The sequence below is a fragment of the Grus americana genome, chromosome 2 (genome assembly GCF_028858705.1).
Source record: "Grus americana isolate bGruAme1 chromosome 2, bGruAme1.mat, whole genome shotgun sequence".
NCBI classification, from domain to species: domain Eukaryota; kingdom Metazoa; phylum Chordata; class Aves; order Gruiformes; family Gruidae; genus Grus; species Grus americana.
Genome location: NC_072853.1, coordinates 122,474,624 through 122,502,581, shown reverse-complemented (window position 1 = coordinate 122,502,581; position 27,958 = coordinate 122,474,624). Strand labels below are relative to the sequence as shown.

At 40.7% G+C, this 27,958-nt stretch overlaps 1 protein-coding gene across 1 annotated transcript; it reads right to left on the bottom strand.

Annotated features, from left to right (window-relative positions):
- Nucleotides 1–179: 179 nt before the first annotated feature.
- Nucleotides 180–27,958, bottom strand: PIK3R4 (phosphoinositide-3-kinase regulatory subunit 4). The gene is made up of 20 exons (XM_054817745.1): nucleotides 27,843–27,958; nucleotides 26,822–27,604; nucleotides 25,389–25,522; nucleotides 24,621–25,203; nucleotides 22,199–22,333; nucleotides 20,059–20,280; nucleotides 17,474–17,647; nucleotides 16,158–16,303; nucleotides 13,879–14,082; nucleotides 12,868–13,069; nucleotides 11,094–11,293; nucleotides 9,610–9,820; nucleotides 7,508–7,673; nucleotides 6,649–6,813; nucleotides 5,274–5,485; nucleotides 4,875–5,006; nucleotides 3,412–3,512; nucleotides 2,259–2,347; nucleotides 1,752–1,860; nucleotides 180–796 (listed from the first exon to the last, which is right to left on the bottom strand). Exons 2-20 carry the CDS (start codon nucleotides 27,549–27,551, stop codon nucleotides 626–628), a joined length of 4,086 nt encoding a protein of 1,361 aa, XP_054673720.1. The 5' UTR covers nucleotides 27,552–27,604; nucleotides 27,843–27,958; the 3' UTR covers nucleotides 180–625.

Here is a 27,958-nt window from a genome sequence, read left to right as displayed (position 1 = left end):
TAGCATTAGACTCAACTTTAAAGCTAGCTGGATGCAAGGCACAAAGTATAGTTGAGGATCTGACACAAGGATAAGCTGATGTCAAACTACAATTGACGGCCCAAGGGCTCTGGCAGCTGTGACTACAGAAACACTGCAGAGGAACAGCGGATATAAAGAAACCCAAGTACCAAACAGGGAAGCTCAAGTGGACTTTATTATAGTTACTAGAATGTACAGGGACATTAGTGCACTGGTTCTTATTTTATTTCTCAGATTCAACATAAGAGCAGTCAGACACTGAAGTACTTGTACCAGCTCTTTGCTTTTTGCACGTTTAGAGTGTGTAATGTGGGGTGTCTTTACATCATTTTCTGAAAGATCGTTAAAGAACAATGTAGTCTATGATTTCTTCATAGACTGCTTGGCATTTCAAGGAAATGCTATGGATACCAAACATATTTAATAAAAAAAAGTGATTAAGAAGTGCTAACAGGGTGCTAGGATACAGATAACCGATTTTATCATCGCCTTTATAGTCTTTAAAGTCCTTTCTATTCCATGATCTGGAAACAGTCCTTGAAAACTTCATTATAACACTATTTCTTTATTACAAATATTTACATACTATATATTAGTACAACTTTTATTTCCACACTTTAACAATTCCATCCCTTGATGCAGTTACTATAAACCCTTGTGTGGTCTGGAAAGTCGCGATATCTGTTATAATATCATGATGTCCGACAGGGAGAGACTCTGGACCCTTCCGAGGGGTCTCATCAGTGGGCCCCAGTTTTTGCTTGTTTTGTATTTCCTGTACAAAAACAAAGTGAGAAATATTATTTACAGAAAGGTGAGCATTTGCAAAGGGGAACTGTCACACCTATTAGGTTGTCAGTGTAAAAAGACCAAAAAACCTATTAAAACAAACAAACCAACAAACCCAAACCCTCCCACCCTTTGATAGTTTTCTTAGGATTACTCCTTGGTTTATTTCTCTGCATCACACACAACCTAAGTCTTAATCTGAACCGACATTACAGCTCTCTATGGGAAAGAATGTTTCTTTCTCATATTTATTTCAACGACACTAACTACTAAGATTTGATATTCCTATGGGGGGTGGGGGGAAGCTACAGTGACACATACATCTTAGCTCCCCAAAGCTTTTATAAAAACTAGTTTAATAGCATGAATGTAATTAAGAACTTCAGATGAAACATTAAAATATTGTAGTGCATGGGTAGACCCTCACTTTGTTTTTTCAGTCACCTTTGAAGTAGTATTCATTCAACTGAACTGAAAAAACCCTCACCAAAACCCCCAAAAACATTATGCTATTCAACAACTAGCAACACTGCCAGTTCCAAAAGTCACTCTGAAGGATCTAATAAAAGCTGCAGAGTTCTGCTACCATATTTTTTTAATATATATATAAAAAAATGTATCACATTGCCTTACTAATATCCTACACAAAAGACATTCCAAAAACTGATCAAAGTCAAAAGTGTTAAAACACTAGATTTCAATATCCCAAAAGAAACATATAACTCTGGCTTCTGCATGTAAGTAGTATTTGGTAAGTCTAATTCTGTCAAAAACAACTGATTTTTTTTTCTTTAAAATAACGCCTGAAAATGCACCGCTGACACCATCCATAAAAGGTAAGAGTGAAGAGTTATAATTATAAGCCATCATGTAATTAATATAGCCCACAGGGCCATCCAAAAGGCAAGCAGAATAGGTGTCTATCGAACAAAGCAAAATACCTGAACCACCTCTGTGCCCTCAATTATCTTCCTGTAGTAGGAAACAGATGGACAATTAGAACTTCCAGCAACAATGTATGATCTCTCAGGGTAGGCCAGATCCCAAAACCTAAACACAAAGAAACAAAATCAATCTGAGATGTTCAATTTTATCAGTTTAATACAGCTGTTTAAAAGCTGTCTTGCCCTTCTGATGAAAACACATGGGCAAAAACGCTATATGCTTTCTACACTTAGTGGAAGACAGCGATGCAAGCTTACGCGTGAGTTGTTTTGTTTCACGCAGCCTATCAAGAACTTCACAGAAGGGTACACGTTGTGTTTCAGAGAAGCACCGACTTTTGCCGAGAACAATTCTCTCAGCTTACTGGTGCTTACCAATCAAAACAATAATGCCGAAGATACGTTCACTTCTTGGAGCTTACTTAGGCAATGCTTGGCAAAATTTAGTATACTGGCAGGGGTGGAGGGGAATGTGTCAAACAAAATTGTTGTTGGTTTTATTACCTTATTTTCATGTCTGAGCCTGCCGTCAGTAATATGGGATTGCCAGATGCTGGACTACAGTATATTCCGTGGATGCTGTAAGGAGAAGGCTAGTAGGGAAAAGGGATATATAAAAATAAATTATTACCAATAACTGTTGCCATGCTTCACAAAGGCAATGCCTTCTTTCCCACATTCATCCATCCAATTTCCAAATGTTTCTGACAATTGCCAAGTTAATTTGTTAAAAGGCCACATCTTAATATATTAAGGTAAATTAATTTCCTTTTATTCCTTATGTTTCACAGAGCAATGCAACAGATTCAAGTCTGCATAATGCTTTTTTGGAATCTTGGAAGTTACATTCTCAGTGATGGGAAATGAGAAAGATTGTTTCCAAAAGAACCACGCAGGTGAATCATGCTGAAAAGCATATGGATGCTCAAATTTTTATGCTATGAAGGCATTAAGTGACAGACATGTAACAATACTAGCTTGAATCACAAGTTCCCTGTGTGCAAAGTGCACGACCAAAATGAACTCAACCCACAATCTTTGTAGCACGTACAAATTCAAGTTTAGGTAGATTCCAGATCTGCATTTACAACACTCATAGAAGCAGCTGTGGTTATTTTTGTTTATGTACTTGTGTTTTAAGAAAGATATCCCCGATTGCTCCTTCCCCAGCTAACTCATTGAGGAAGAGCAACTTCATGCTTTAAGCTAGCAGTTAAGTGTAGTAGTGGCATTATATTACAGAAAGAATGTGCAAAAGCACAGATGCTTACAGAAGTACGCACAATCCCAGAAACAGCAAGTAAAAGTAAGTACGAGATGCCACAGCATGAATTTTGACTTTGCCATAATCTTTACAGGCTGGACCAGCTCATGGGTTTTCTAAGAACATGACTGGATAAAACAAGCGAGTGTTACAAGTACATTCCACAGACAGTGGAAGGTACCAATGAAGATTCAGGTTACACCGCTGTTTTACAAAGGGGATTTAATTTTGACAGCAAAACAATTACAGTGCCAAAATAAATCCCACAGCAAGTTCCTGGTGCCAAACTGGCAATGCCATGGAGACAGGTAACTATACTGACGCACAGCACGGAGTCTGAGGTTCTTCTAGCCCTAGCTAGAGAACAGAAATGGGAACAAAAAAAGACCAGACCTGCAGTTCTGAAAGAGGAGGTGCGCTGCTTGCCCACAAAGTGAAGCGTCGATCGCCAGTTTCCATATCCCACATGGAGACTTCATTATTGCCTTGAACAGCTACAGGAAAGATATTGCCAACACAAAAAAATATAAAACAGGTCGGTTGGCTCTTGCTACCTGCGTTTTACTGACGTGACACAGAGGGTACGACAGAGACACTCTCCACTTGATCTCTGCAGCATTTGTGTTAGTCTTGCTTTAGCAGTAAAGCCATGCACGCATTTTGTCGGTTTTACCGCATAGTAGAAGCTTCACAAAAGTGCCTCATTTAAGAGAGTTTAAATAAACCTGCTTTAATCTTCAACCCTTTTTAAAGGTATTAAAACCTCAGTTTTCTCCCTAAATAACTTCTCATCCTTCTTTGAGAAGGTCATCATGGGACTACAGAGATTACCTGCCCAGGTGTAAGACAGCAATCCAAAGTTGTAGAGTTCAGTAGCCACAATGATGTTCCACACCCATGTTTAGTGTGGACAGGCAAAGAATTCTGTCCGAGGGATTGTTTACATGCCTGGCAGCAACCTAGCAGGCAAGGACTTTTTAATAATACTCCAGAGAGATGAACTTTGTCACTCATTGGTTCTTTAGCAGGGAGGAAACAAACTAGAAAGCACAGAGAAGCTTGCTTTATTTGTATGTTTTTTTCAAGAAATTTGTTTTATCTCCCAGGGTGGTTAATAACTAAAATAAGAAGTCGAGCCTAAGAAGCAAGTAAATTATGAAACTCAAATTACTCTCATTTTACAGCAATTTTATCCATTTTGTTATTGCAGGATTAGTTTAAGCTACTTGACCATTTCAGAATGTGTTCCTGACACAAACACTTAAAAGTATCGGACAGTGCTACATGCAGTGAGGATGAAACAGCTGTAAGCATACCAGATGAGGAATCTTGGGAGATTTTTGAAAGCTCTAACCCATGACACAGCTGGGTTAGATTCAAGTGGGAATTGGAATGGGACAACTTTTCAGTCTCTGCTCTACAGAGCCACTGAAGGCAGTGGCAGAATTCCCATCAACTTCAATGCACGTCACAATTTTTGGTTTTGTCTTTTATTACATTTTGACCTTAAAAAGTGATGTGGTAGACAGCACACAGGGAGGGACTCTCCTGAGAGTTGTAATGCTCAGATGAGAATTTAAAGGCTTTGTCATTTTCATAATAGCTTAATGCTACTTTATTTCCCCTCTCTCCTTTTTTTTAATTTCAAAAAACCAGGAAGAGCACAGTGACAGAACAAAAGTATGAGCCTTCCCTTTTTCCTCTCCTCAAGCAAAGCACAAGAAAATCTACAAGGAAGAAAAAAAAAAACCCAAAAACAACCCAACCTCCCCCAGGGCTTGAAGCAGAAGCTGAAACAGAAGCTCCTTTAATTACAACCTCTAGCAACCGTAAGGTAAGTTTAAGACATCCTTTACCTGCAATGACCCAGGACTGATAAACAGGATGCATGAGCAGGCGTCTGATTCGGGCCTTGGAAGGATGAGAATGGCTGGAGATAGGTAACTGGAACCTCATGTCCCAGCATGCCATGGTACCATTGCTTGTTCCTGGTGAGAGAAAGCTCCCCATAGTCAGAGGGATAAATAAATTTTTTTTTGCCCATATGCTTGTGCTCTGTTCCTAGGGAGATGGACTTCAGCCTCAAGTACTTGGAGGGCAGAATACTTCCCACAAATAGATCAGGAGATATTTCTCTCCTCTTGTTTGAGAAAAGCATATTCTAGTCAAATCAGATCAAGTGAAAGCTTGAGCTACAGTCACTGTAAAAGAGAAGGGGAGGGGAGGACAGAAGCTAACAAGAAATGCAGGCTTACCAATACACAGCCAGCATTGGTGTATGTCCACAGCAAATGACGTTATAAGGCCTAACTTCAAATCATGTTTCAGTGTCCAAGCGTTGCTGCTAGATCGCAAATCCCATCCAACCAGAGATCCATTAACTGTACTGTAAGCCAGTACTGACTGGGCTCCTGAATTGAAGTGATGCATATCTACCACACAGCCATCATCCTTCAGATCTAAGGACCTGGGTTGAAAGAATAAACTAATTTAGAAACAGATATGACTCCCTCCAAGTTTACGACTCCTTCCAATAGCTAATGCTGAGCAGCATTTTCCTCTTCATGTCACTTCAAGGCATCTGCCAGGACAACTTTCCGATTTCAGTACAACGGATGCTTACGCTCTCTCAAGTCTCTCTGCCGATAGGAGCTGCAAGCCTTCTACAGGCTAGTAAAATGCTGTCAGCTGCTCTTCGCAAGCATAAGCATAGCTCCATGCTCCAGGTCTCTCAGTGTGTTTGGTATTTCTCTCCCATTCATGCTCCACGTTTATCAGGTATTCATCTACCCAGATTTTACAGGCAGAAAACCCCTCTCCATGCTGTACTGCCAGGACTGACATCAATCGCTTACTGTGTGTGCAAGTGGACACCTTCTTCAGGCACAAATGCAGTGTATACCAAAAGGGGAAATCTGGTTTGTAGTTATCATCTCCATTACATTTGGCTTATTTCACTTCTGAACTTAATCCCAAATAAGAGAGGACATTTGAGACAGATTTACTTTGGACAGAAAAGAGGTCTTTGAGATGGTTGCTAGATTTGCTGGGGCCTGGACATGTCTCTCAATCAAGCTGTTGAATCAGTGCCAAATATTCAAAAACTGCTCATATGGAGAGAGGTAAGAAAGAGCTAAATCATCCCCAAAGACTCCCCTAAATAGTACCCCATCCCCCATCTCTGTGCCACCTTACTCACATTAAAAGCCTGGGAGAAAAAAATGGCAGGTTTAAGGCCAAACCACATGTTGTACATTTGTAAACATTTATCTAATGACCTGTAAAAGAACCTCCAAAATTGTAAGTATTAACATTATAACGGAGGAGGTAAGAAAGCACCAATCCCAGTGCATAACTAAAAGAATTGAGAACTATTCAGACTGACTGTTTCAAGCTCATAATGAGTCCAGTGAGACAGGAGGCAGCAATAACCTAAAGCTATGAATTCTCAGCCCTGCATGGTTGCTCTTCAACCCTTCTTTATGAAGCAGGAGAAGATCACGGATTACAGCCTTCCAGTACAGCCTGGGCACAGCCAGCAAGAAGCCTAGAGCAAATCAAGGGATCTAATCAAGGAATATACTAACAGCTTGAGCTCTGCAGTGAGATTTAACTGCTCTAAGTACGTACCTGCTTTGTATTGGATGAATTTTAGGAGATTTAGGCAGCTTTGAAGCTTCAATACTGAGAAGCTGGATGGCACCACTATCCGAAGCAATAGCTAAGTAATGCGAGCCTTGGCAGAATGTAAGTGTCTTTACATGTCCTCCAATCCGAGAGTATGTCAAAATTGATCTAAACAGTACAGAGAGAGAGAGGGAGAGGAAAAAAAGGGGAAAATGTTTTGGTAGCATTTTTAAAAAAAAAAAAAAAGAATTACTTCTCTGAAACACCTATTTAAAACCAATGGCTCTTGAGAGAGCTCTGAAAAGAACATTTTCTAAGCGTTGCAAAATCAGAAAGCAACAAAGCCCATGTTGCCTCTGCAAGCTTAATTCTCTATCTTTGAGCCTCCAGGTTATGCCAGTCTCCAGCTGCAGAAGCACACATCTGTCTATGAGTAAAATAAGTCTAACCTAGATCTGTATCAAAGTAGCATATCATACCATCTGTGTTTCAACCAGTAATACAGCTTTCCTGCATCAAATATCAGTGGATGACACAGTTAAGCATAAAGCTAATTTGTTCCAAAAAAATGAGATGGCTTTGAACAGCAGCACCAGAATATATTTATGTATAGAAATGAAATCAAGAAGCCTGTAATTACTACAACTGTGAAGCAGTCCCTTTGGATTTGCTAGCAATTTTTTTTATTAACTAATTGAAACAGCAACCTAATGTTTTATAGCTGCATGCCAAGAGGAACACCACTATATTTCATTACTGATATCTCCAGCACACCCACAAGTGATTCATATTTTGCTCCCCACTCTACTTCATTTTGCACTCTAAAATACCAGCCCCAAAATTCCATGAGTTTTAAAGCTACCTGGTTGTAGTGGTTTTTCCTTCCATTTTTTGGCTGTTCCAGATTTTCACTGTGCCGTCATTTGAGCAGGTGGCAAAAATAGAGTGTTCATCAGAGACCCGAATGCGGTTCACCGCAGACTTGTGTTCATGAAGGTGAGCTACCAACAATCCTTTGGGACGCCATCCTACAGGGAAAAACAAAACCATCAAGTCTGGTGTTGATTTCATGAGCTAATTAGGAAGATGAAAATCTCCCTGATCCCATCCAACAACAGCTAGATTGGGATATAGTCACTACAGCCGCAGAGCCCAGAAGGCATTGAAAACACAGAACTAACACATTTTAAATATTAAAGGCAAAAGCCTACTTGCTCAATTCTAGACTAAACCCTACTGACAGATCTGGGTAAAAGTTTTCTTTTAGATGGGTTCCACATACATTCACTGACATTACAAAGAGCCCTTCTACATAGGCTTTGTAGAGATACTACTGCACAGTTCTGCTATTGGCGCGCAGATTGCTGTGCTGCAAATGGCAATCCCATAAATGCCCAAAATGCACATAATGAGCAACACATTTGAACAGACTTAAGTTCGTGGATTGTCTATAGAGTGCTTCAACTGACAGGCTCAGTGTTGCACTACATGCTATATTGTCAGCCTTACATACCTAGTGAAACGAAATAACAGTTCTAAATCCCATAGAAAAATTACTTCAGTCCTTCAAAAAGACTTTGAGTTGAGCTGCCACGAAATAACTCTTGCCAAGAAATTGCCAATGTTTGTGTGATGTTTCCTCCTCTGAAATAAGCAATGCAGAAGTATCTGGCTGTACTTCTAACAAGCATCTCCTTTAGTGAAGGATTAACAGCAGATGAAGATAATGAAGGACAGACTACAGCAAATTTCAGAATAAGACTCAAACTTTAAATATGAGCAATTTACTGGCACTCATGTGGCAGAGCAGGCCAGCTGGTTGTATTGGACAGGTTATTTCACAGGTTGTAAAACTCTCTTCAGAAGACAAACACATGGCTTAGCCAAACTCAGTCCAGGTTAGCTATGTTCCAGCGCTATCGGTTGGATCATTTTCCTGATGATTTTCTACTACTTCCCTTAAATTGACAGGGTAGCTGTATACGCCCAGGTGTGTACATTTAATGCCAGATTTACCAAAAGACTTTAGCATGACTGCATTGATTACTGCAAGCCTAGCTGGTACAGGCTCTGCTCTCAACATCTGGAGTTTAAGCACATGAACTCCCATTAGCAGAGACTAGTCAGAAATCCCCACATGGGATACCCAGCAACAAGCACGTGGAGTGAAGAACACCAGCAGAAAATGCTAAGGACTAATCTGAGTAAATCCCAACCTGAATTTGAAGCATCAGAATTTAAGTTGTGGCCATAGGAAGTTGGCTGTGATTTAAAATTTTGTTTTCTCCCCTAGTGGCTGCCAGAACCCTAGTCAGCAAAACCTGGGTGTTGCTACCAGGGAAGAACAAGGAGTAAAAATGTCTCTCTTTCCCCTCAGAAAGCAACCATGTACTATGAGAATACACATCTTCTATCTGTGGCTGGGCACTGTCACTGCCACCACTGCTGGTGGAGACAGGCTCCTTTGTAAAGAAGGGCAGCTCCAACAGCCCACCCCAGCATGCGTGCCACTGGGGAAGAAAACCTGCCCGAGAGGTTACAACACTCACAGGATGGCTGAAAATCTGGAGCTACCCCAGGCAAAATACATTTCTCACCTCCCACCACAGCATTTCTCCCCTTGCCTGAACCAAGCTACAGGCTGTTACAGGATGGGAAGTTATCTGCCATATACCTGGTTACAAACAACCTGCTTCAGAAAAATCCCTGGAACGGAGCTCACAACTGGGGCTGCAGACCAGTGGTTTGGGTCTGTTACTGCAAAGGGAAAGATCTAGGTTCCAGACTCTCTTTCATAGGTCATGCATCTATCTTGCCAAATATGTGTTCCGTGTAGTAGGCACGTTTCCTAAGCTAGTAATTTCCTCTTTTCCTCATCTTTTGCATTTTTTTCCTTGAGATTATGATGTTTTGACTCAATTTTTTTTTTTTTTTTTATAACAACCTCAGTGGCCTGTGATTTACCTGGAGGTGGGGGCTTGCTCTCCCACTCAGCATTCTCCATCATCTGTTTGGCAAGTCTCTCTGCATTACACTGTTCTCGCTTCTGCTGGATCAGCTGCTGAAGTTCAGTTTTGCAAGTGGTGATGCGTAACTGGTGTGCAGATGGGGACGCTGTACTGCTCAGTACCTGCATGGTCGGTTTCCTGGGCTGAACAACTGTTCCATCAGAGGCCTGTAAGAGATAAGCACTTAAAAATATAAGCCTTGCAGTCTAAACACAGATAAATCCTGCCCTTAAGATTGCTGGGTCACACTGAAGAAAAATGGAAAAATCTTTTTTATTGAATCAATAAGCAATGAATTAGCATTTTAAAAAAAAATCATGCTTGCATGAAAAATAGCAAAAATTACTACATATAGAAAAGCTTAACCACTACCCTGTTTGCCTAGTCTGTTCTGTATTCTATTTGTAGAGACTGTAATGTGCCATGCACGCCTCAATGTGATTACTGCAGAAGCAGTTACTGCTCTCAAGACTGACAGAATTACAGGTTAGCTCTTGAACGATTATTTGTTTATATTGGGCTTTAAGAATAAAAGTGTGAAGTGTTTCCCCCTTAGTTCAGAGTGGACACTCATTTAAAGCTAGCAGATGTTAATCTCCAACTAGAAACCAAATAGAAAAGCATGTTCAGTGTGAAGAGATGCCTCCACAGCCTGCAGGGCTCCCAGCCCATCCTTCTTGTAGCCAGTATTAAGTATTACAGGTACGGGATGTCTAAATGCAGCTATGATGCAATACACCAGTTCCAAGTTAAAATCATGACATCCCTTCCTCACATGTATCAGGGCATGCAGTTTGAGGAAGAGTCTTCCCTGCCAGAACAGCTTACCTAATAATTGGCTAATCCACAAAGCCTAAGCCCCATTCCTTTGTGCAAAGCATCTGTTAGTCAAGCTCTTCTGTTCAAGTGACTAAACTTACTTCCACTCTCTCTCAATTCCTATTTTAAACATATGAACTTGAAAGTCAGCTACCCTGCTGGAGAAGACACCAGGGAATAGAATCACAGAATCACAGAATGGTTTGGGTTGGAAGGGACCTCAGAGATCACCTAGTTCCAAACCCCCTGCCACGGGCAGGGACACCCTCCACTAGACCACGCTGCCCAAAGCCCCATCCAACCTGGCCTTGAACACTTCCAGGGAGGGGGCATCCACAGCTTCTCTGGGCAACCTGTGCCAGTGCCTCACCACTCTAACAGTAAAGAATTTCTTCCTAATATCGAATCTAAATCTACCCTCTTTTCCAGTTTAAAACCATAACCGCTTGTCCTATCACTACATGCCCTTGTAAACAGTCCCTCTCCAGCTTTCAATAGTATCACCAGTGTCAAATAACCTCCAAACAAAACAAGACCACCACATCCCTATAGTCCCACTTGGCTTTAAAACAATTGAATCATTTCAATTTAAGATGCAAAGATAGTATTTTTCAGGAATACCTGTGGAGAGGATGACAAAGTGGCACAAATACCAGCTGAGGACTCTGAACGAAGTGTTTTCCCAGCCTGGATGGCTTCAGGATCAGTAGTTTGCCCGTGTCCTTTGGATACTGGCTGGGAGATGTTTGTTGGTTCCAGGGACCCAAACATGCTTTTCCATTCTTCATTTACATTTGAATCTTGCTTTACATGTTTTCTAGCTACAAGCAGTTAAGAGGGAGGGAGGGTGGGTGAAGGTGGAAGAAAGATCAAAAAAACCCCAAACATTATCATGACACCATTCATTCAGGCTGGTCATTACTTTCAGACTACAAGCAAGTCCAGTGTTTACATGGCAGTTTATTATTTATATATAGAGAAAACCCTACTGCTAGGTTGTTTAACTCAGCTGACAGGGATTTATGAGACAAACAAAACAAAGCACTTGCCACGTGTGTTCACACCTTCTTAATCCTACTGTTGACTCATGCAATAAATCATTCCAGTATAGGGAAAGTTTGCATCTAGAAGGCTGCAGGATTAGACTCCATATGATAATTTTTTCTTATAGAATGAGTTGGGTTAGAAGGGACCTTCCAACCCCCCTGCAATAAGCAGGGACATCAAAGATAAATTTGTAATAGCACAGTGTGCAAATCATTGCCAGTGTCAAATACAATCAGTTTTCCATCACAATTGCAACTTCACTGCAGATAACAAGAAATGTATTTATTTTGGAGTCACAGTAAAATACAAAAAGTTAAATGAAAACATGGGACAAATTAAAGTTGGACAAAATAAGTGTAGAAAAGTTAAAGGTGTGAAGACTTTGCAGGTGACAGTTCTGGGTGAAATAAATCAGTTCAAATACAGATTTCATACATACTAACTTTTAAATCCTGTCCATTCCTGACTCCAGAGGATGCAAAAAAAAAAAAATCCTGTACTTATGTACTTTCGTTTAAAATTATTATGTAAAACATTTGCAGACAAGCATCTCAATTTTGGAAATAAGATGGCAATATGGTTTGCAGATATTTCTGTATTTTTACATCTAAAACCACAGAACCTATCAGTGGTGTAACAGAGGAGGGACTTACAAGCTTGAGAGAGCAAAGAGGAAGCTCAAACAGTGTCTGGAAGAGAAGAATTTTGAGGATACAGAGAACTGGAATAGAGTTAGCAGCAAGTGGATTTCACAGCTGAACAAGGAAACGTAAGAGGTTTTTCGAGCTGAAAGAGGAGCAGGCAAAAAAGTAAAATGGGGGTGGATGAGCAGCTGAAGAACCCTAAGGCCAAAAAGCGTGTACTTGATGGGTGAGCAACAGTTGGCACTCCTCAGTGCTAGCCTCTTTCAGCATCACACCTAGGCCTCAGTTTTCTCCAGGCTACCTCAAGAAACATCCTGGATTTTCACAGTTAACAAGCTCATCACTTCTTGAGAGGAAACAGAGCAGAAATGCAGCCTTCATAATTTACACTGTTACCATGGGTCACTAGAGCCCTGTTTGTCACAACCAGCTGAACAACTGGTACATATTTCTACTGCAAATGCATTCAAACTAATGTAAATATTCTCAGGGGCAAAACATCCCCATCTTTCACTGATCCAGAGAGCATTCTACCACCTCACATTTCAAATAGCAACAGTAATTTTCTTATTGCGAACTCTGTGAGGATGGTGATAGCTATGTAGGCTGACTTACTGAGAACACTTGCTGAGTAAATTAAACAATTCTCTGACCCTGACAGAAGAGCTATACTTTATCTATACAGACCACAAAAATCTACCAACCGCGTTTGTCATCAGGCTCCTGCTTTGTTTTAACGAGATCCACTTGTCTTCCAGTTATTCCCAGAGCTGACAAGTCAATCACTCCTTTCTGACTGCTGTCATGCAGGTGGCTCTGATCCACTATATTGGCTTTAGCTTTATTTGATTTTAACATAAAGTCTTTCAGTGCTAACAGTTTGTCTTCTTCCTCCTCAGTCATCCCCTACAGAATAAAAGAAAAGATTAATACTATTTACTTTTGAACAAGAACATGCATCAAGGCATGAAGATATAAGAAGCAGTAAAATTAACAACTGGCTCAGAAGTGTGAGGAGCAGCACATCCCCAGAATTCAAGACATCAATGTATGACGTTAGGTAAGCTGCTGTAATATAAAAATATCTTTCCTCCTCAGGAACAGGGCTTGGAATAGCGAAAGGGCAGAACAGCATTTAATATTTGATCACTGTCTGGTGCAATCTGCTTAACTGCGACCTCGGCCATGCTCACAGCCCACAAGCCATAGGAGAAAAACCACACACACTCAGCTGCAGTCCTTCCTCTTCCCAGTTCTCACTACTTCCTGTGGGTGATTCTTACTGTTTCCCTCTTCACATAAAAGCCTGAAGACTTTACAGCTTAATTTGGTTTTGGCACTGCATGTCTCTCTCTTCAACAAATGCATACTCTATGCAACACAATACACAGCATGCGTTCTGTAACACTGCTATATCACAGATGTATCAGAAATCTCAGACATACATCCTGTTTTGAGACTTAGGTTGTATTTGGGAAATCCAGACACAAGGTTGCCCTATTTCTGGCAGATCTTTTAAAAATCTTCTTTAACTTCTGAACTCCTTGTCCTACACAAGCTTATACTAAAAATCAATGAAGTTAATGGTTTGTAGGATGAAAACCTTGGACTGGAAGTCCCTCACGGCAGCAAACTGCAAGGTTAGGGTCTGTGGAGACGTACAGAGCCCAAGCGTCTCAAGCCTGACTTTCGAAGTACAAATAGAAAAGAATTACTTGTGAAAGAAGCTTCTTCAACAACTGTGCAATGGCAGGGTCCTCTGGGGGTGGGCAGTCAGGGACAGCACCGATCCTCTTCTTCTGACGCATCTGAAGGTGTCGGAAGAGGCTTGTGATATCCTTTGATCTTAAGACATAATCAAATATGGAACGGCTGACAGGCTCTTTCAGTACACTCAGCAGGACTATTTCTTTATCTATCTGCAATTCAAAAAGAGAGATTAGTTAACATGGAGGATGATGATGTCTATATAAACATGAAGAAATCTAGCAGTAAATGCTGTCATCTCATGTCTACAGTGTTTGCAATTTTTTCTCCTACCCTGAAAGTCAGTAACTGGACAACTGGATATATTAATATAAAACCCAATCTCTTGCTCTGAATGCATGTTCTAAAAACCAGTTTCCAACTCAGTCCTGGAGAGATGCTTTCAAGCTTACAAAACCAAAAAAATCACATAGGACTTCAAAATTATTGCCCATCATTGTGCCAATAATCTAGAATGACCTTCTCTCCTTTCTTGAAAATAAGATCTGTGTTGCCATACCAGATTTTCTCTAGTCTCTTTCCCTGTTCTCCCAGCAGTCTCAGAACAGTAACCTGGCATTGCTAGATGGGATTAAAAATTCTATTACCAGTATGATGATATTTCAAACTCTTTCTTTGTCCTACATTTACCCTGTAAAAATACCAACTAGAAGAGATCTTCCCCTGTGTCAGCCCAATTACCAGGTTTCCTCCTATGTATACAAAGGAATAAGGATGGACAAGCATGTAATTAAGTCATATTCAAAAGCATATTGGGACATCAGTAAACAGTCATAAGAAACTGATGAGTTAGGGCATAATTTGGAACCATTAACTGGGGCAGTCCTTATAAAGACTGTTCATTACTATTAAAACAGAAAAAAAAAAACAAGTTTCTATTCTCCCAGGTGGCGAATCTATGTCTGTGTCCAGAGAACGTGTCTGGACAAATAAAGTCTTGTACACAATCCAGATTACTTGAAGCCCCAACATTCCTTGAGTTTATACTTTTATTTTAGTACTTAATCTTTGCTGTTTCAAGATGGCAGGGGGGAGGGCAAGCCATATTCATGAAACAGCCCCCCAGTTGCAGTCCCACAGTTAAAAGGCCAAACCTAATTCAGCCCAAAATTATCACATAAATGCTTATACAAAAGTTGGAATACTCAAAATAATTAGTGGGAGATGGTGGGATTTCTTCCTTCACAACAGTGTCAGAAGACATCATTCCTATAATGTGCTTCTTATAACTGACTGTCTACCTGAAAGACAACTTCAAAATGAGTCCAAAGTGAGGACTTCTTTATTACAATCCAACTCAATGTTATCCCCTACTTGCTTACTATATTTAGTGTTGCATAGCAAAGAAAAGATTTATATACTAAAACAAAGCAGGAAGTGAACAAAACAGAAATTTATCAATCAATGCCTAAAACACAGCACAAGGCATCTAGGGAGATGTAAACAAGGAATAATATTATTTTGGTGAAGTTACCACCTGCATGGTTTACAAGAAAATGTTAAACGTGTGATACACTTTTCAATGTAAGTACTGCAACTGTTTCTTACCTATTTAAACACCTGAGAGAGGTATTGTATAGGTCCTAAAGTTATATGCAAAAATGCCTATACAATCATATTACCAGCATCATGCAGGTCATTCTTAGACGTGCTGTTCCAAAATGACTTGACTCATTCATGCTGAGCACTCTGCCCGTATCCTTGGCAAAGCACTGCAACTCAGGAGTAGCACTGCTGAAATCACAAGCATGGTAATCGCTACCTAACAGACTGCTCATTGTTTCAAAGGGTCAGGCAGAGAGTCAGATGTGTTAGTGGGACAGGGCTGGAATACTCAGTCTTGTAGATAAAAGCACAAAAACTTAGAAACACTTGTTTCACGGCCAACTTTTCATGCCTTTTAGAGTCCTATAAACTAGCACAATATTGCAACAGTGATTAAAAACAAGGTAGAAAAGGGCTTGAATCTAAAACATACCTGTCGATTTTAGACTTCGTAAAGTGTTCTGCAATTTGCAACAAATTTGAGGCAACAGTCTTTCAAACATGAAAGGCAACGGCCATTCTGTCAATGTGCACCAGCAGAGATCAAAAAACTGTATCACCTCTAACCTTAATTGAAAAAGAAAAACCTGATATTCTTATAACCAGGACTACACGGCCAACAAGACAGACCTAAGAATTATAACTAGTCAAGGTATATTCACATTAGTATTTGAAGTATTACCTGTATTATTGGTTGCGTGATAAAAGGATGGAGGTATGGCATTAGCTTGCAGTAGACATCAGCAATATTTAAATACTGTGCTACCACAGTGATAAATCCAACTGCACCATAACGTATCCAAAGATTAGGATGGCACAGGAAAGGCGCTGAAAGAAAATTAGGCCGTTAAAATATACCATTTAAACTAAAGAAGAGAGGATTATCCTGTATATGGCAGTCTGTGACGTCATTTCCTTCCACTACAATCACCCCAAATTCAGCCTTCCCTCCTACAGAGCACGAAGATTAAAACACCCATACTGAGAAAGGTTATTTCATTGACTTCACTGGGCCTGTGCTGCTCAGCTTCCTTGCAGTTGCCAAAAAGCATAATTTTCCTGTTTATTCTTTTCAATCCCTGAACATCAACTCCAGATTTGCAAAGGAGACTAATGAAAAAAAATAAATCTCAACCTTATTCTGGACAATTATGGAGAATCCTAATAGCAGTGATTTATTTTTTTCTTTTTAAGTAAATACTTCCTTCCTTCTTCCCCTCTCTTCCTCAAATAGTCACTACTTATACTGGCAGATTACCAGACTCAGAAGTCCATCTCAAGTATATGGGCTTTAAGAAGTTGCAATCAAGGGACTGTATCTAGTCATGAGACATAATCACAGATCATCCGCCCCAAATTCTGAGTGCATTCAAAAAGCCATAACATTAGGAAGAAGCAGACTATATCTCAAAAGATCACTTGGTCTTTTCCATAAATAGCTGGTGAATCTTGGGCATGTCTAAATTAAGCTGATAAGCCTGATGAGGAAGGAGAGACCAACACTCTATTCAAGTTTCTATTGAGTTAAAAGGGATTTTAGGGTGTTTGAAATAGGATGAGAAAGGATCATGTATTGTCAAAAGGACTGGGTTCCCCCCTTCCTCAAGGCTGACGGGTAAGAGTTTGCAAGTTATGCGCCTGATCAACTTCCAAAAATAACTTGGAGTTTTTCTTGATAGGAGGATGGCATGAAGAACAAGCAAAGATCTTAAAAGCAGAAGGTTTTTGGACTCAAGGTTAGGAGTGGTGTTTGCTGCTGTCCTATATAAAAATTAGAAAAGATGCTTCCAATTTGTTCCACCAAAATCATTATTTTAGAGTTCTGAGCACTAACATGGTCCAACTAGCAATAGTTCATTAACACAATTTTGTGTAGATTCTAGAACAGTACTGTGGGTTTGCAGATTGGACAGCTAAGCTGACCGTGAAGCTTTATGTAGTACTAAGATTTCTTTTCTTAAATAGGAAAACAAGGTATTCTCCAATATCCCAACTTACCAATATCACAAGCAAACTCATAAATATGGGGCTTTTGCAAGAGCCCCAACTGGCACATACAAGTAAGAGCATTGAGGGCTTTATAAATGACAAATTCTTCAGCATCACTGAGACCTTGCTGAAGCAGAGGTTTCAGTATTGATGAGCTTTGCCAGCCAACGTAAGCAGCAACACCTGAAAAATAAAAAGAACACATACAAATCTAAAGTAGCACTTCCTTGCCTTTCCTCACCAAAGTTTAAAATTGCTATCCCACACAGACATCCTAAAACAGATTATTAGTCATTAGAAAAAAAGGAAGCTGCTTTCCATGCAAAGTTAGACCAATATTCTGAAAACTGTTTGACAAAAGCAGATCCCTGCGCCTGCAGAGGTCCTTCCAGATGCCAGGCATAGACATCGGCACACTGCTGGCCAGCAGAAGCCTGAAACAGCAAGGCAAAAATCAGCAATGCTCCTAAGGGTTGGGGATGCAGTGCCTGCATTTGTACATGAAAAGGACAAGGGAGCAACAATGAAAGGTTCTGTAGCAGGATTTTGTCTTTTAACTTAGCAGTGATGGAAATTTGAGTATCATTCAGATTCCTGAAAAGACTGAATTGGATACTGGACTAGTTATCAGCAAGGAAGGTCTGTAACATACATTTACTTATCCATGAAAGAAAGAATCACTAATACTCAAAAAGGATCTGTTAGAACAATCTTCTAAAACTCTTCCAGCCTGAAATTGTTGCAAGATTTGCTGTTTTGTTAACCAGTCTCAAATTATTTGCCATAACAAAGCCACCTTTTCCCTAGTTTCAAAAATAAATCCAATTTTAAAATATATTTCAAAATCTTATCAAGAAGCCAAGATCAAAAGCAAAATGATAGTAATCCCTTTGAAGCTGCTGGATGAAAATGTATCAACTGCATCCCAGTAAAAGAAATTGCTTTTCTATTCTTCCTTTCTCACATGAAAAGCAGTCAGTGTCCACATGAAACTGTCATCTGGAATTGTTTGTTTGGATTAGATCACCCACCTACAGTAATTAATTTCTGGCAGTGGTCAGGGAGATAGGGCTTGTTGAATTTCTATCTTTCCTCTAGCTTTACATCCATTGAGCTAACATTCCTTCCCACAAACAACTGGGCAAGTCCTCTGATCATTCTCAAGAGAGAAAAGTAATAATTTTTCATTGAATAGCTCAGGTTTATCATTACTGTTGTCATATGTGGTACACAGCATAGACCATAACTCCCTCTGCTTCTAACCCAGTTATTTGGGATTGATAGATACCAGAAAATTCAGTATCGACCCATCATAATCAAGACTAAAAATAAAATAACTTTATCACTTTTACTCTAATAAGGTAATAATCAATATATTTGTTCATGTATTAATGCTGGGCTTCGCAACCAGTTCCTAAAAGGAAGAGAGGGAGAAGAGAGAAATGGCAGAGGTAAGAGAAATCCCCTCAGTGTAGCTGTTATGGAAGGGCATCTGCCCACAGTCAGAGGCAGTAGTGCCTGCACGTACTTAAACACAAGTTAGAGAGCTCAGTTTTAAAGATGTGCAAAAGCTTTAAGTAAAGCAGCATAAAGCAAAAATACAAAATTTGAACTTTATCTGAATGCTTCTGTGGAGGTTTTGAACAGAAACTGGGAGAGGAGGAGTTAAAAATACAGGTTACATGTCTTGGCTTTTACACTTACTTGTCTCACATCTCTCTACATGCCTTTTGCGAGAAGCCAAGACACTGCAACCTGTGCTTTGGCTACACCAGTGCGCCTTCTAAACAAATTCTGACAAATTATCAGCATCACATCGATTTGCCAGCACAGCATTCTGTGGCTTCCAGTCATAATGGAACGCATGCCTACCATAATGGCCCTGCTTCATTTTCTTGCCGTGCACCTGAAGGACCATTTGTCCCCCCAGGTACTGCAGTCTCCTATGGGAAAGTTTTCTTGACCCACAAATCCTGAGCACTGACTCTCAGCAATAGTCACGTGGAGTAACTTCCAACATACATAGAACATCAGATATACTAAACAGCTGATACAAAAAGCCATGATGTCACTGGTAAGATTTTTTTAAATTGTGATTAATTTTTCTGAGCTGACAGGAATCTTTAAGTCAGGGTTTAAGGCACTAAAAAAAAAGTTGTCAAATCATAATTTTAGCCTATACCGATACATTGTTAATGGGACCACACACACATGTAAAGTGATGCATCTACTAGACAGCTTGCAGAAATCTTTGTCATAATTTAGCTTTTTCAAAGCTGTGGCTTTAGCACAGACTCAAAATAAATAGCATTTAAAGTTTATTTTTATGTTAATTTAACCTAGTCTTAAATGCCTCAGTCTCATTTGTATTAAATATTTAGACTAAAACAAAAACATATTTGTATTTTCATTGTTTCATTTTCATTCCCTAAAGAAACATTTACACCCAATACTTCAGCAAAGTCTTTTCCTATAAATTACAAAAATCTTTACAAGAAAGGATTTTTACAGGACTGTTAACGATTTCCAGGGTATGCAAAAATTAATTTGTTTACATTATTATCTCTCTACTCTGGCTGAAACTAAACACTTACCAACAATGCTGTCAAAGAAGGCTCCTCGAAGATGCCAGTCATTCTTATCATTTAAGAAAGTGATCATATGAGACAGAAGAACATCATTGGCTTTTTGACGTCCAAAAAAGACACAGAGACGTGTTATTCCATTTTCCATCAGTGTTTGTTTCACAATATTCTCGGGGTCACTTAGCAAAGTCACAACTTTCTGCTGGACCATTTCATGCAAGGCTTGCAACTCTGCAGGAGACAACAGAGAGAATATTCAGGTTGAGGAGAAACAATACGTGCAAGTGTACTACCTGCTGCTAAAGGAGTTATGCTGATACGTCATCCTGAACACCTGACTTGGTAAGATGGACAATACAACAGAACCCCAACAATTCCAATGACTGGCTTACCAAGGACTTCAGACTAAGCACGAGGTGGTGGCAAAGCCAAAGTGTCTAAAAGTGTAAGACATTTTTATCAGATCAATGTATTCTAAACTTGTCATAACTTCAACTGAGATGACCCAGCTCATCATATATAGATAGGTGAAATGCAGATATGAAGAAGCACCATAATAAGTCAGCAGCCATTTTACAATAGTAGACAAAATGCTTCAAGGCAATTCTGGTTTGATATGTTTGACTGTCACTTTCAAAATCTGTGTACTGCTGTCAGATGAAGAGTGTATTTTTAGTTAGGTATATAGATTGGTTTCATTGAGGATACAGAGAGGAAAAAACAATACTTGAAAAAGTCAGTATTTCCAATTTCATTAAATATTAGCAGTCATCCTAACAATACCGACAAAAAATTTGAAGATCACCTTGCCCGTGGCTTCTACTCCACGAAGCAGCTAAAAAAAATTCTATTAAATGGAAATGACAGAATTATTAATGCATAGGCTAATACTGAAAGCTGTACAAGGGAGGTTCTCAAACAAGTAGCACAAATATTTCAGCTATTGCTATCCCAGCTTTGCGGGGGTGAGTACCATTTACCCGCACTCAGAAGACCAGCTAGTTTGTTGTCTATTGTGACTCTGTCTGTCGGTCACATGAAAAAGTTGCCTTATGGGTTCAAATTTCTCATGCTTAGTTTCTAAAAGGGTAAAAATAATAGAACTATTCAAACCTTTTTCTTCCTTGCATTACTTCTTTCATCTCCAAGCTCTTTTGAGGGATAGGGGACAGTATTTTTTAGAAATACAGTCCATAAGATGGGCCTTCCTTTCTCTCACTCCTCAGCAATTCTGAGCACCGCATGCCTTACGTGAAGGAACTTGAAGGGGATTTTTAATGTTTGTTTTTGTTGTGTGGGTTTTTTTAAGTATCATCCTGCAACTAGTTAAGAGATAATTGAAACATGCCCTTTTCCCTACCAAATGGAGTATGTGTGGAATGTTTATCAATTATAATTAGTCACAGATTATCTACTTAGCCCAAAAGAGAAATACCAGCTTTTAACCACAAACTTTTCCCAACTTAGAAGACCTGCCCGGCACTGTTCTGGAAATCTATGCATCACTAAAAGGCACTGGAGCTGACACACAGGTCACTTATCATCATCTCTCCCTCTAAAGAGGGGAAAAAGAAAAGCCGTGCTTAGTATTTTAACTCATTCTCTGTGCTACAGTTACGACAGCACAGATAGCAGTGTTACTGCCCAATGGCATCCATGCATCCAGCATCTGCAGGCAAAAAGACAGACAAGGATTGGCAGGCATAGGATCAGAAAAGGAAGAACGACTGAAAAATATAGTGCTATGACTACGCCAGGATTTGACAGGTTTTTCAAAGCTAGCGCTGCCTGGCACTTCAATGGAAGCAGTATTTGGAATACAGAGATGTTTTTGCAGCTGACTTGTTTATGGGACCATGAGTGGAGCTGGATATGCAACCAGGCAGCCAGCATCACTGTCAAATACCTTGAGAAATTTTGGAGAAGAAAACCGTGCTCATTTGTATACTTTCTTGTCTTTCACAATGTTCGGGTGTCGGTTTCTGCACAAAGCTGTAACATGCACGCTTTGATACTGGTTGAGGCAAAGCATTCTTCCCATTTAATAGGCAGGCTAAGCTTTAAGAGATGAGGAAGACCAGTGCTAACTTGGAGCCTTGGCCCATGATTTGCTATTATAAGCACACAAGGTAAGTAGAAGTGACACTACCTGTGTCATAGTTATCACTAGGGTGAGATGTTTCATCCATTTCTTCACCAGTTGGTTCATTTTCCATATTCAGATTTTTCAGCTGTACTAGCTCCAGAAATCTCAGAGCTGTTTCTGCCAACAATGCTATGTTTTCTGCAAAGGAAAACATTTTGGTTAAGAATTGTTCTACTTTGCCAATTTACATCAGCCTGATGATCCCCCTGACAAGACATTATAACAACTGACAGTACCAGTCACGATGGCAAATGGGAATGAAATTACACAACACACTCTGGTCAACTCACTTCTGTTGACCCTGATCCCAGCAAAGCTACCAAGTACATCAAAGCACATGGTAACTTTTGTCACGTAAATAAGTGGAAAAATTGTAAGGATACCAAGTGTAACAAGGACTAATTTCAGTCTTCTAGAACTGTTCCTCAGTGCCACCTAATCTCAGGCTAATGACTAAACAACTTGATAGAACTTAAAGGCCAATTAACCTGAATTAACTAACATGCCTACATGGTAGACTGCAACAAAATGACGATGACAAACTACCACGCCAGAATACGTGTCCTAGGGACTAACAACAGGGTTACCATTGAGGGCTGGATTCCAATTTTAGAACATTTGTCCCCATATCTCTCCATGTGATTTGGCACCGCTCTTCACTGTTTGGAAGCTGCTGAAGCAAACTCAAGCTATATTATATGTGTCAGGCCACTGCTGGCACAGAAATAATCCCGTCAAGGCACAAGTCCCATTTAAGCAGCCGTTCTGAGTCTCGTCCAAGACAACAGCAGCATGCCACTGGAGTCTGTCCACAGCCCAAATCAGATCCTGTAAGTCACCAGCCTGACCACTTCCAAAAAGTGTGCTATAGTGACACAAGTTAACTCAGGTATTACAATACATATATATATAAAAAAATATTTTTTTTTTGAGATTTAAATTTCTTCCTTAAAGCTATTTGAAATTAAGGTAACTTAATCAGACTTAACCATGCACAGTTCAAATAATCTTTCCAAATTTCAGAAAATATTCCAGCTGTACTCAGTTTGAAAATAAAGTCAAATCACTGAACACAGAGAGAACCTCTGTGTAAGCAGGTGCAACTGGAGTCTATTGGGTACTGACACCTGTAGCTTTTTTGCACTTACAGAAAAAGAGATTGCATTTTGTTTCCTCCAGCTTATTTAAATAAGTTTAGCTTTATTTTAGTTCCTTTAAAAATGAATTATAAATAAACTAGAGTATTACGAGATTATTTTTTTTTCTAATCTGCAAATAAAAGCAAGGCATGACAAAGTGGTTCTTTTATAAAGCCCTAAATGTGGAAGACCAAGGTGACCAAAAGCAATTTGTTCTATTCATTAACTACACATTGTCTTCAATAATTAGTTTTATCAGCTTACTTAGTAAACAAGAGAAAAAACATCACCTGGGACATTTTCAACTGAATTCTGCATTTATAACTTTAAAAAAAAAAAGCCAACAAACAAACAAAACAACACACTTAAAGATATGCTAGTCATAGCAAATAAGGGTGCATGGTAAATAGCAAATATGGGCATGACTACAAAGCTTCTTCCTGAACTGGGCAGAACTGATATCTGAATAAGGTACAAAGAAAACATCTGCTACGGTATAAGCCAGTCTATTACATATCAAATAATACAATTTCGGCCTTTGAATATAAATTTTTTTTGGTGGGAAAATAACTCTAGAGTCATAACAACACACTGATGCTTTAAATTACTTTCGTATTTATTCAGCTTAATCAGGCCGCTCTAAGCAAACAATCTAAGCTAAGGAAATGTCAATTAAGATAAATTAATAAAAGCAGCAAAGGGTGGGCAAGCTCAGAAAGCCCTGTTGGCATACTTAGCTACACAGTAACTACTCAGACAAGTATTTTTGTTTGTTATGTTCTTGCTTATAGAACCAGGGCTGCTTCCCTGAGCATAAGACTCCAAACTCTGACGGCTTACCTTAGCTGTAAGCAGAGCTGCTGCATGCTACATCCAGGCCCTAGCCCAAAGCACACATGCACATTCTGCAAGTTGCTTTAAATGCAAAACTACAGAGAAGAATGAATGTTAATTTAAGGGGGAAAAAAGTTAATTCATCTAGCAGAAAGCAAACGCTTCTTTTGTCAACCATTTAAAATGTAATTATTTACTTTGGGTACAGATCTACATTGGAAACTCATCTGTTAGTATAAGTCAACTCAATAATTACTAAGTTGCTGCCACCACCTGCACCAGTTAGCTTAAGTGAATATAGGTGTCTTTACCTGCAGCCATATCTGAGACTTCTGGGGAGATTTACTGAAACAGAAACAGCAAGCTATGCAACGATTTTAAGCAGAGGAGAAAACAGTTAAGGAAATACAGAAAAGCCCAAGATTTGGAGTTTTGACTGGATTTCCTCTTACCAGCGTATGCAAGTCTGACGATGGTGGCTTCATCCTGGGCCAAGTGCGCAATGCCTGGCAGAATATATTCTGGGTAAATGTTAATATCATTGCGTGGCACCTCTTTGACGAGAGCAAGAACTTTAGTTAGTGTCCTCACAGATTCTGCCCTCACCCTGGGCACAGAGTCGTTGCTGAAATGTAACAGATAAGGAGTAATACGATCCAGAAGAATCTCTACACTTAATCTTGGGGCTAAATGAAGAATCAGTTCCAAAGCAGCCAGTTTTGAATCACAGTATTTGAGAGTCTGTAAACAGGAAGTTATCACAGACACTAGAATAACCAGCCCATTCTCTTTTGTCTCTCCCTCGGCTTTCTCTGTGCGATCATGCCCACAGAGATTGTGAATGATGTTGTCCAGATCTTTACGTATGACCAATATACGCTCATCTGCCGATACAAACGTTTCCTTGGCAAACTGGGCCATGTAAGGCTGAAGGAAAGTGTAAAATATTTCAGGAAATGCATTGTTACGTTGCTGTTTCAAATAATCTTCAGCTGCTAAACGTTTATCTGGCTCGCGATGGACCATCTGAGTGACCTTGAGAAAGGCAGAAGTAGGAAGGAGCGAGAGAGAAAGATTAAAGGTTTAGACATTTGTAATGAAAAAAACAAACTCATACAACCACCACCAAACCCAAACGATAAGCAATTTGTCACCAAAGTAGGTGAGATAAACTACAAACAGATCACACAAATGGTTCTACTGCTGTAGTCCATCCTTACCAGTTCTCTGATACTGCGGTCTTCAATTTTGTTTAGGACTTGATCAGGGGAAAAGAGGCCGTTTCTGTAAGCCAAAAGCTGAGATAAATCAAACAAGGGTACGCCTTCTGTGAAGAGCTCTGCTATTACACACCCTGGGGGAAAAATAAAAAGTCAAATGTGTCAGAGGACGATAAACAGACACTTTGTTTTCTATGTGCAGACAAGAACAAACTCTACACAACTCGATTAAAAACAAGGCAAATGACTTGCCAAATTAACTTGCAGAAAGGAGATAGCATCTCAAGCTCCAAAAACTGGCTTTTACACTTGATCCCTGAAATATCTCCCAAGTGTTTTATTTCAAACATGCCAACAGCAGAGGAGTTTGCAATTAGGAAACATGAGGCAGTGACTTTCAGCCATCTGTCAGCTGGAAAATACACCACCAGAAAGGGAACCCACATCACCGTCACATGGAAGAAGAGTGCCAGTAAGTCAGCATGGATTGGGCAGTAGGTCAAAACTAAGCAGCCCTTCTACAGTAGGTAAAGAAATAACCTCTACTTTCACAATGATGCTGGGGAACAGCATATATTCACTCACACAAGCTCATAAGCACAGTGAGAAATAACAAGATTGCCAAACACAGCCCCTGCCCCTGTTGTGTACATGACACACGTTCTCTTCAAAGGTCCCACTCCTGCAGTTTGCTCCCAATAGTCAGCATCTTGCTTTATCAGTGGAGTGCCCTAGAAGTTTGGCCATAAGAGTAACTTGTAAAATGAAGTAACCATTACCTTTAAATTCAGATTTTCAATTGCTTTAACATTAAAAAAAAAAAAAAAGCCAAACTTATGGCTTACAAACTGCTCAAGACAAGCCTGAGATTCAAGACAGGCTCCCACAGTGGGACTCTATCAAGTATTTGTGAGTGGGACTATGAGCTTACCCACTTATCCAACAACTTGCCTGTGGGGAAAATGAAATGAGAAGGGGCTTCTAAAGGCAGTATTGCCAAACTGCCCTGAAAGCTGGCCCAGTCCCCAGACAGCTGGACCCTAGGTGAACCACTGACTGGTTCCTCCTCTTGGGTCCCATGAGGCATATGCTGTGCATCCCCGGGACCTCAGCCATGAGAAGACGATGGTCTGTGGCATCTCTTTCCCAGGGCAGAGTTGAGCCATAACAGAACAGTTTGTGATTTCCCTCCTCGGATAACATGGTGATACACTTAAGTTATGTAGCTCACTGTATTCTGTCTGTACTTTTTCTGTGAATGAAAAGCTCAAGTTTCATTCCTATGCTTAAAACAAGCAAGTTTTTCCACATGTGGTTCTCTAATCCCACTGTAAAAAAACAGAACAAAAAAAAAAAATCCCCAAATAAGCTTTTCTGCACCCCGACACACAATCATAAACAACTCATTGGTCTCTCCTGATGGCTCCAAGTACCTGCGGAAAAGATATCCATTGCACGTTTTAACTCCCCTCTTGTTCGCTGATTGCTATTTGCCAAGTCTACCAAAGGAGTTGAAGGGTCCCGCATGTTTTCCAGCTCCGTAGCAAACATACTGCCATCAACAAAGCGCTCAGGAGCGATGTAACACGTTCTTCTCCGTGATGTGTCGAAGAAATAATTGAAGTCAGCGGGATTGTCTTCAGGAAGATAAGTTGGTTTAAAACTGGCAAAGTCAGTTAGAAGAACCCAGTTCCAGCTGGTCACCATGATGTTCTCTGTTTTAATGTCCCCATGGCGGACTCCAGATTTGTGCGCTTGGTCCACCGCAGTAAGGATCTGGAAAGCGATCCACCTTTTTTCAATGTTGTTCAGGAATGGCCTGGTACTGATTCGATCATAAAGGTTGTCCCGTACGTACTGTCTGAAAAGCATCGCGGCCTTTTCGGACAGGGTTGCTTTCTGGAAGGGAAGGCAGTTCTGTGCCGAGTGTAACCTTATCTTCAGCTCCTCCAGCTCTTGCTTGTAGCTCGTCAGGGGTAAGGTTGGATCCTGGATGGCAAACACCTTCACGACCACCAGCCCCTCCCGGTGCTTGGCTCGGGCGACCTTGAAGAAGCGGGTGCTCCCCAGGCTCTTGTCGTATTCGAAGTCGTGGATGTCTGAGAAGTAGCTGTCCACCGAGAGGATCTGCGAGGGGGCGATGCCAGCCAGCTGGTTCCCCATGGCGGCACCTCCTCTCAGGCACAGGCACCGCACCAGGGCTCTCCCGCGTCAGCCTGGGGAAAAACACGACGCGTATTTCACACACCGGCCGCAGGTACGGGTTTGCTCCTCTCCGCTCCACTCCCCCCAGCCCCGCGCAGCCCCCGCTTCCCCAGGCCCCCCCGCCCCGAGCGGGCCCTGCCGCCGCGACTCCCGCCCCTCCACAGGCCCCGCCGCCCGGGTAGCGCTGCGCCGGGCCGGGCCCAGGGGAGCGGGCCGCTGCGGCGGCGGGTTCCCCTGCACAGCACTCACCGGCGCGGCCCGCCCGGCCCAGGCAGAGCCGGGACCCCCCCAGCTCCGGCGGCGGGATGGAGCGAAGCGGGACTCAGGGCGGCGGAACCGGCACCATGCGGCGGGCGGGGGAAGGG

What these genes read in the sequence shown, in the direction of transcription:
- PIK3R4 (XM_054817745.1), bottom strand. Translation starts at nt 27,551, where the DNA reads ATGGGGAACCAGCTGGCTGGCATCGCCCCCTCGCAGATCCTCTCGGTG. An exon ending in GGAGCCTGATGACAAACGCG is followed by an intron (nt 11,294 to 12,867) that starts GTTGGTAGATTT and finishes AACTGCTTGTAG; the next exon opens with CTAGAAAACATGTAAAGCAA. An exon ending in GGAAAAACCACTACAACCAG is followed by an intron (nt 6,814 to 7,507) that starts GTAGCTTTAAAA and finishes TGTACTGTTTAG; the next exon opens with ATCAATTTTGACATACTCTC.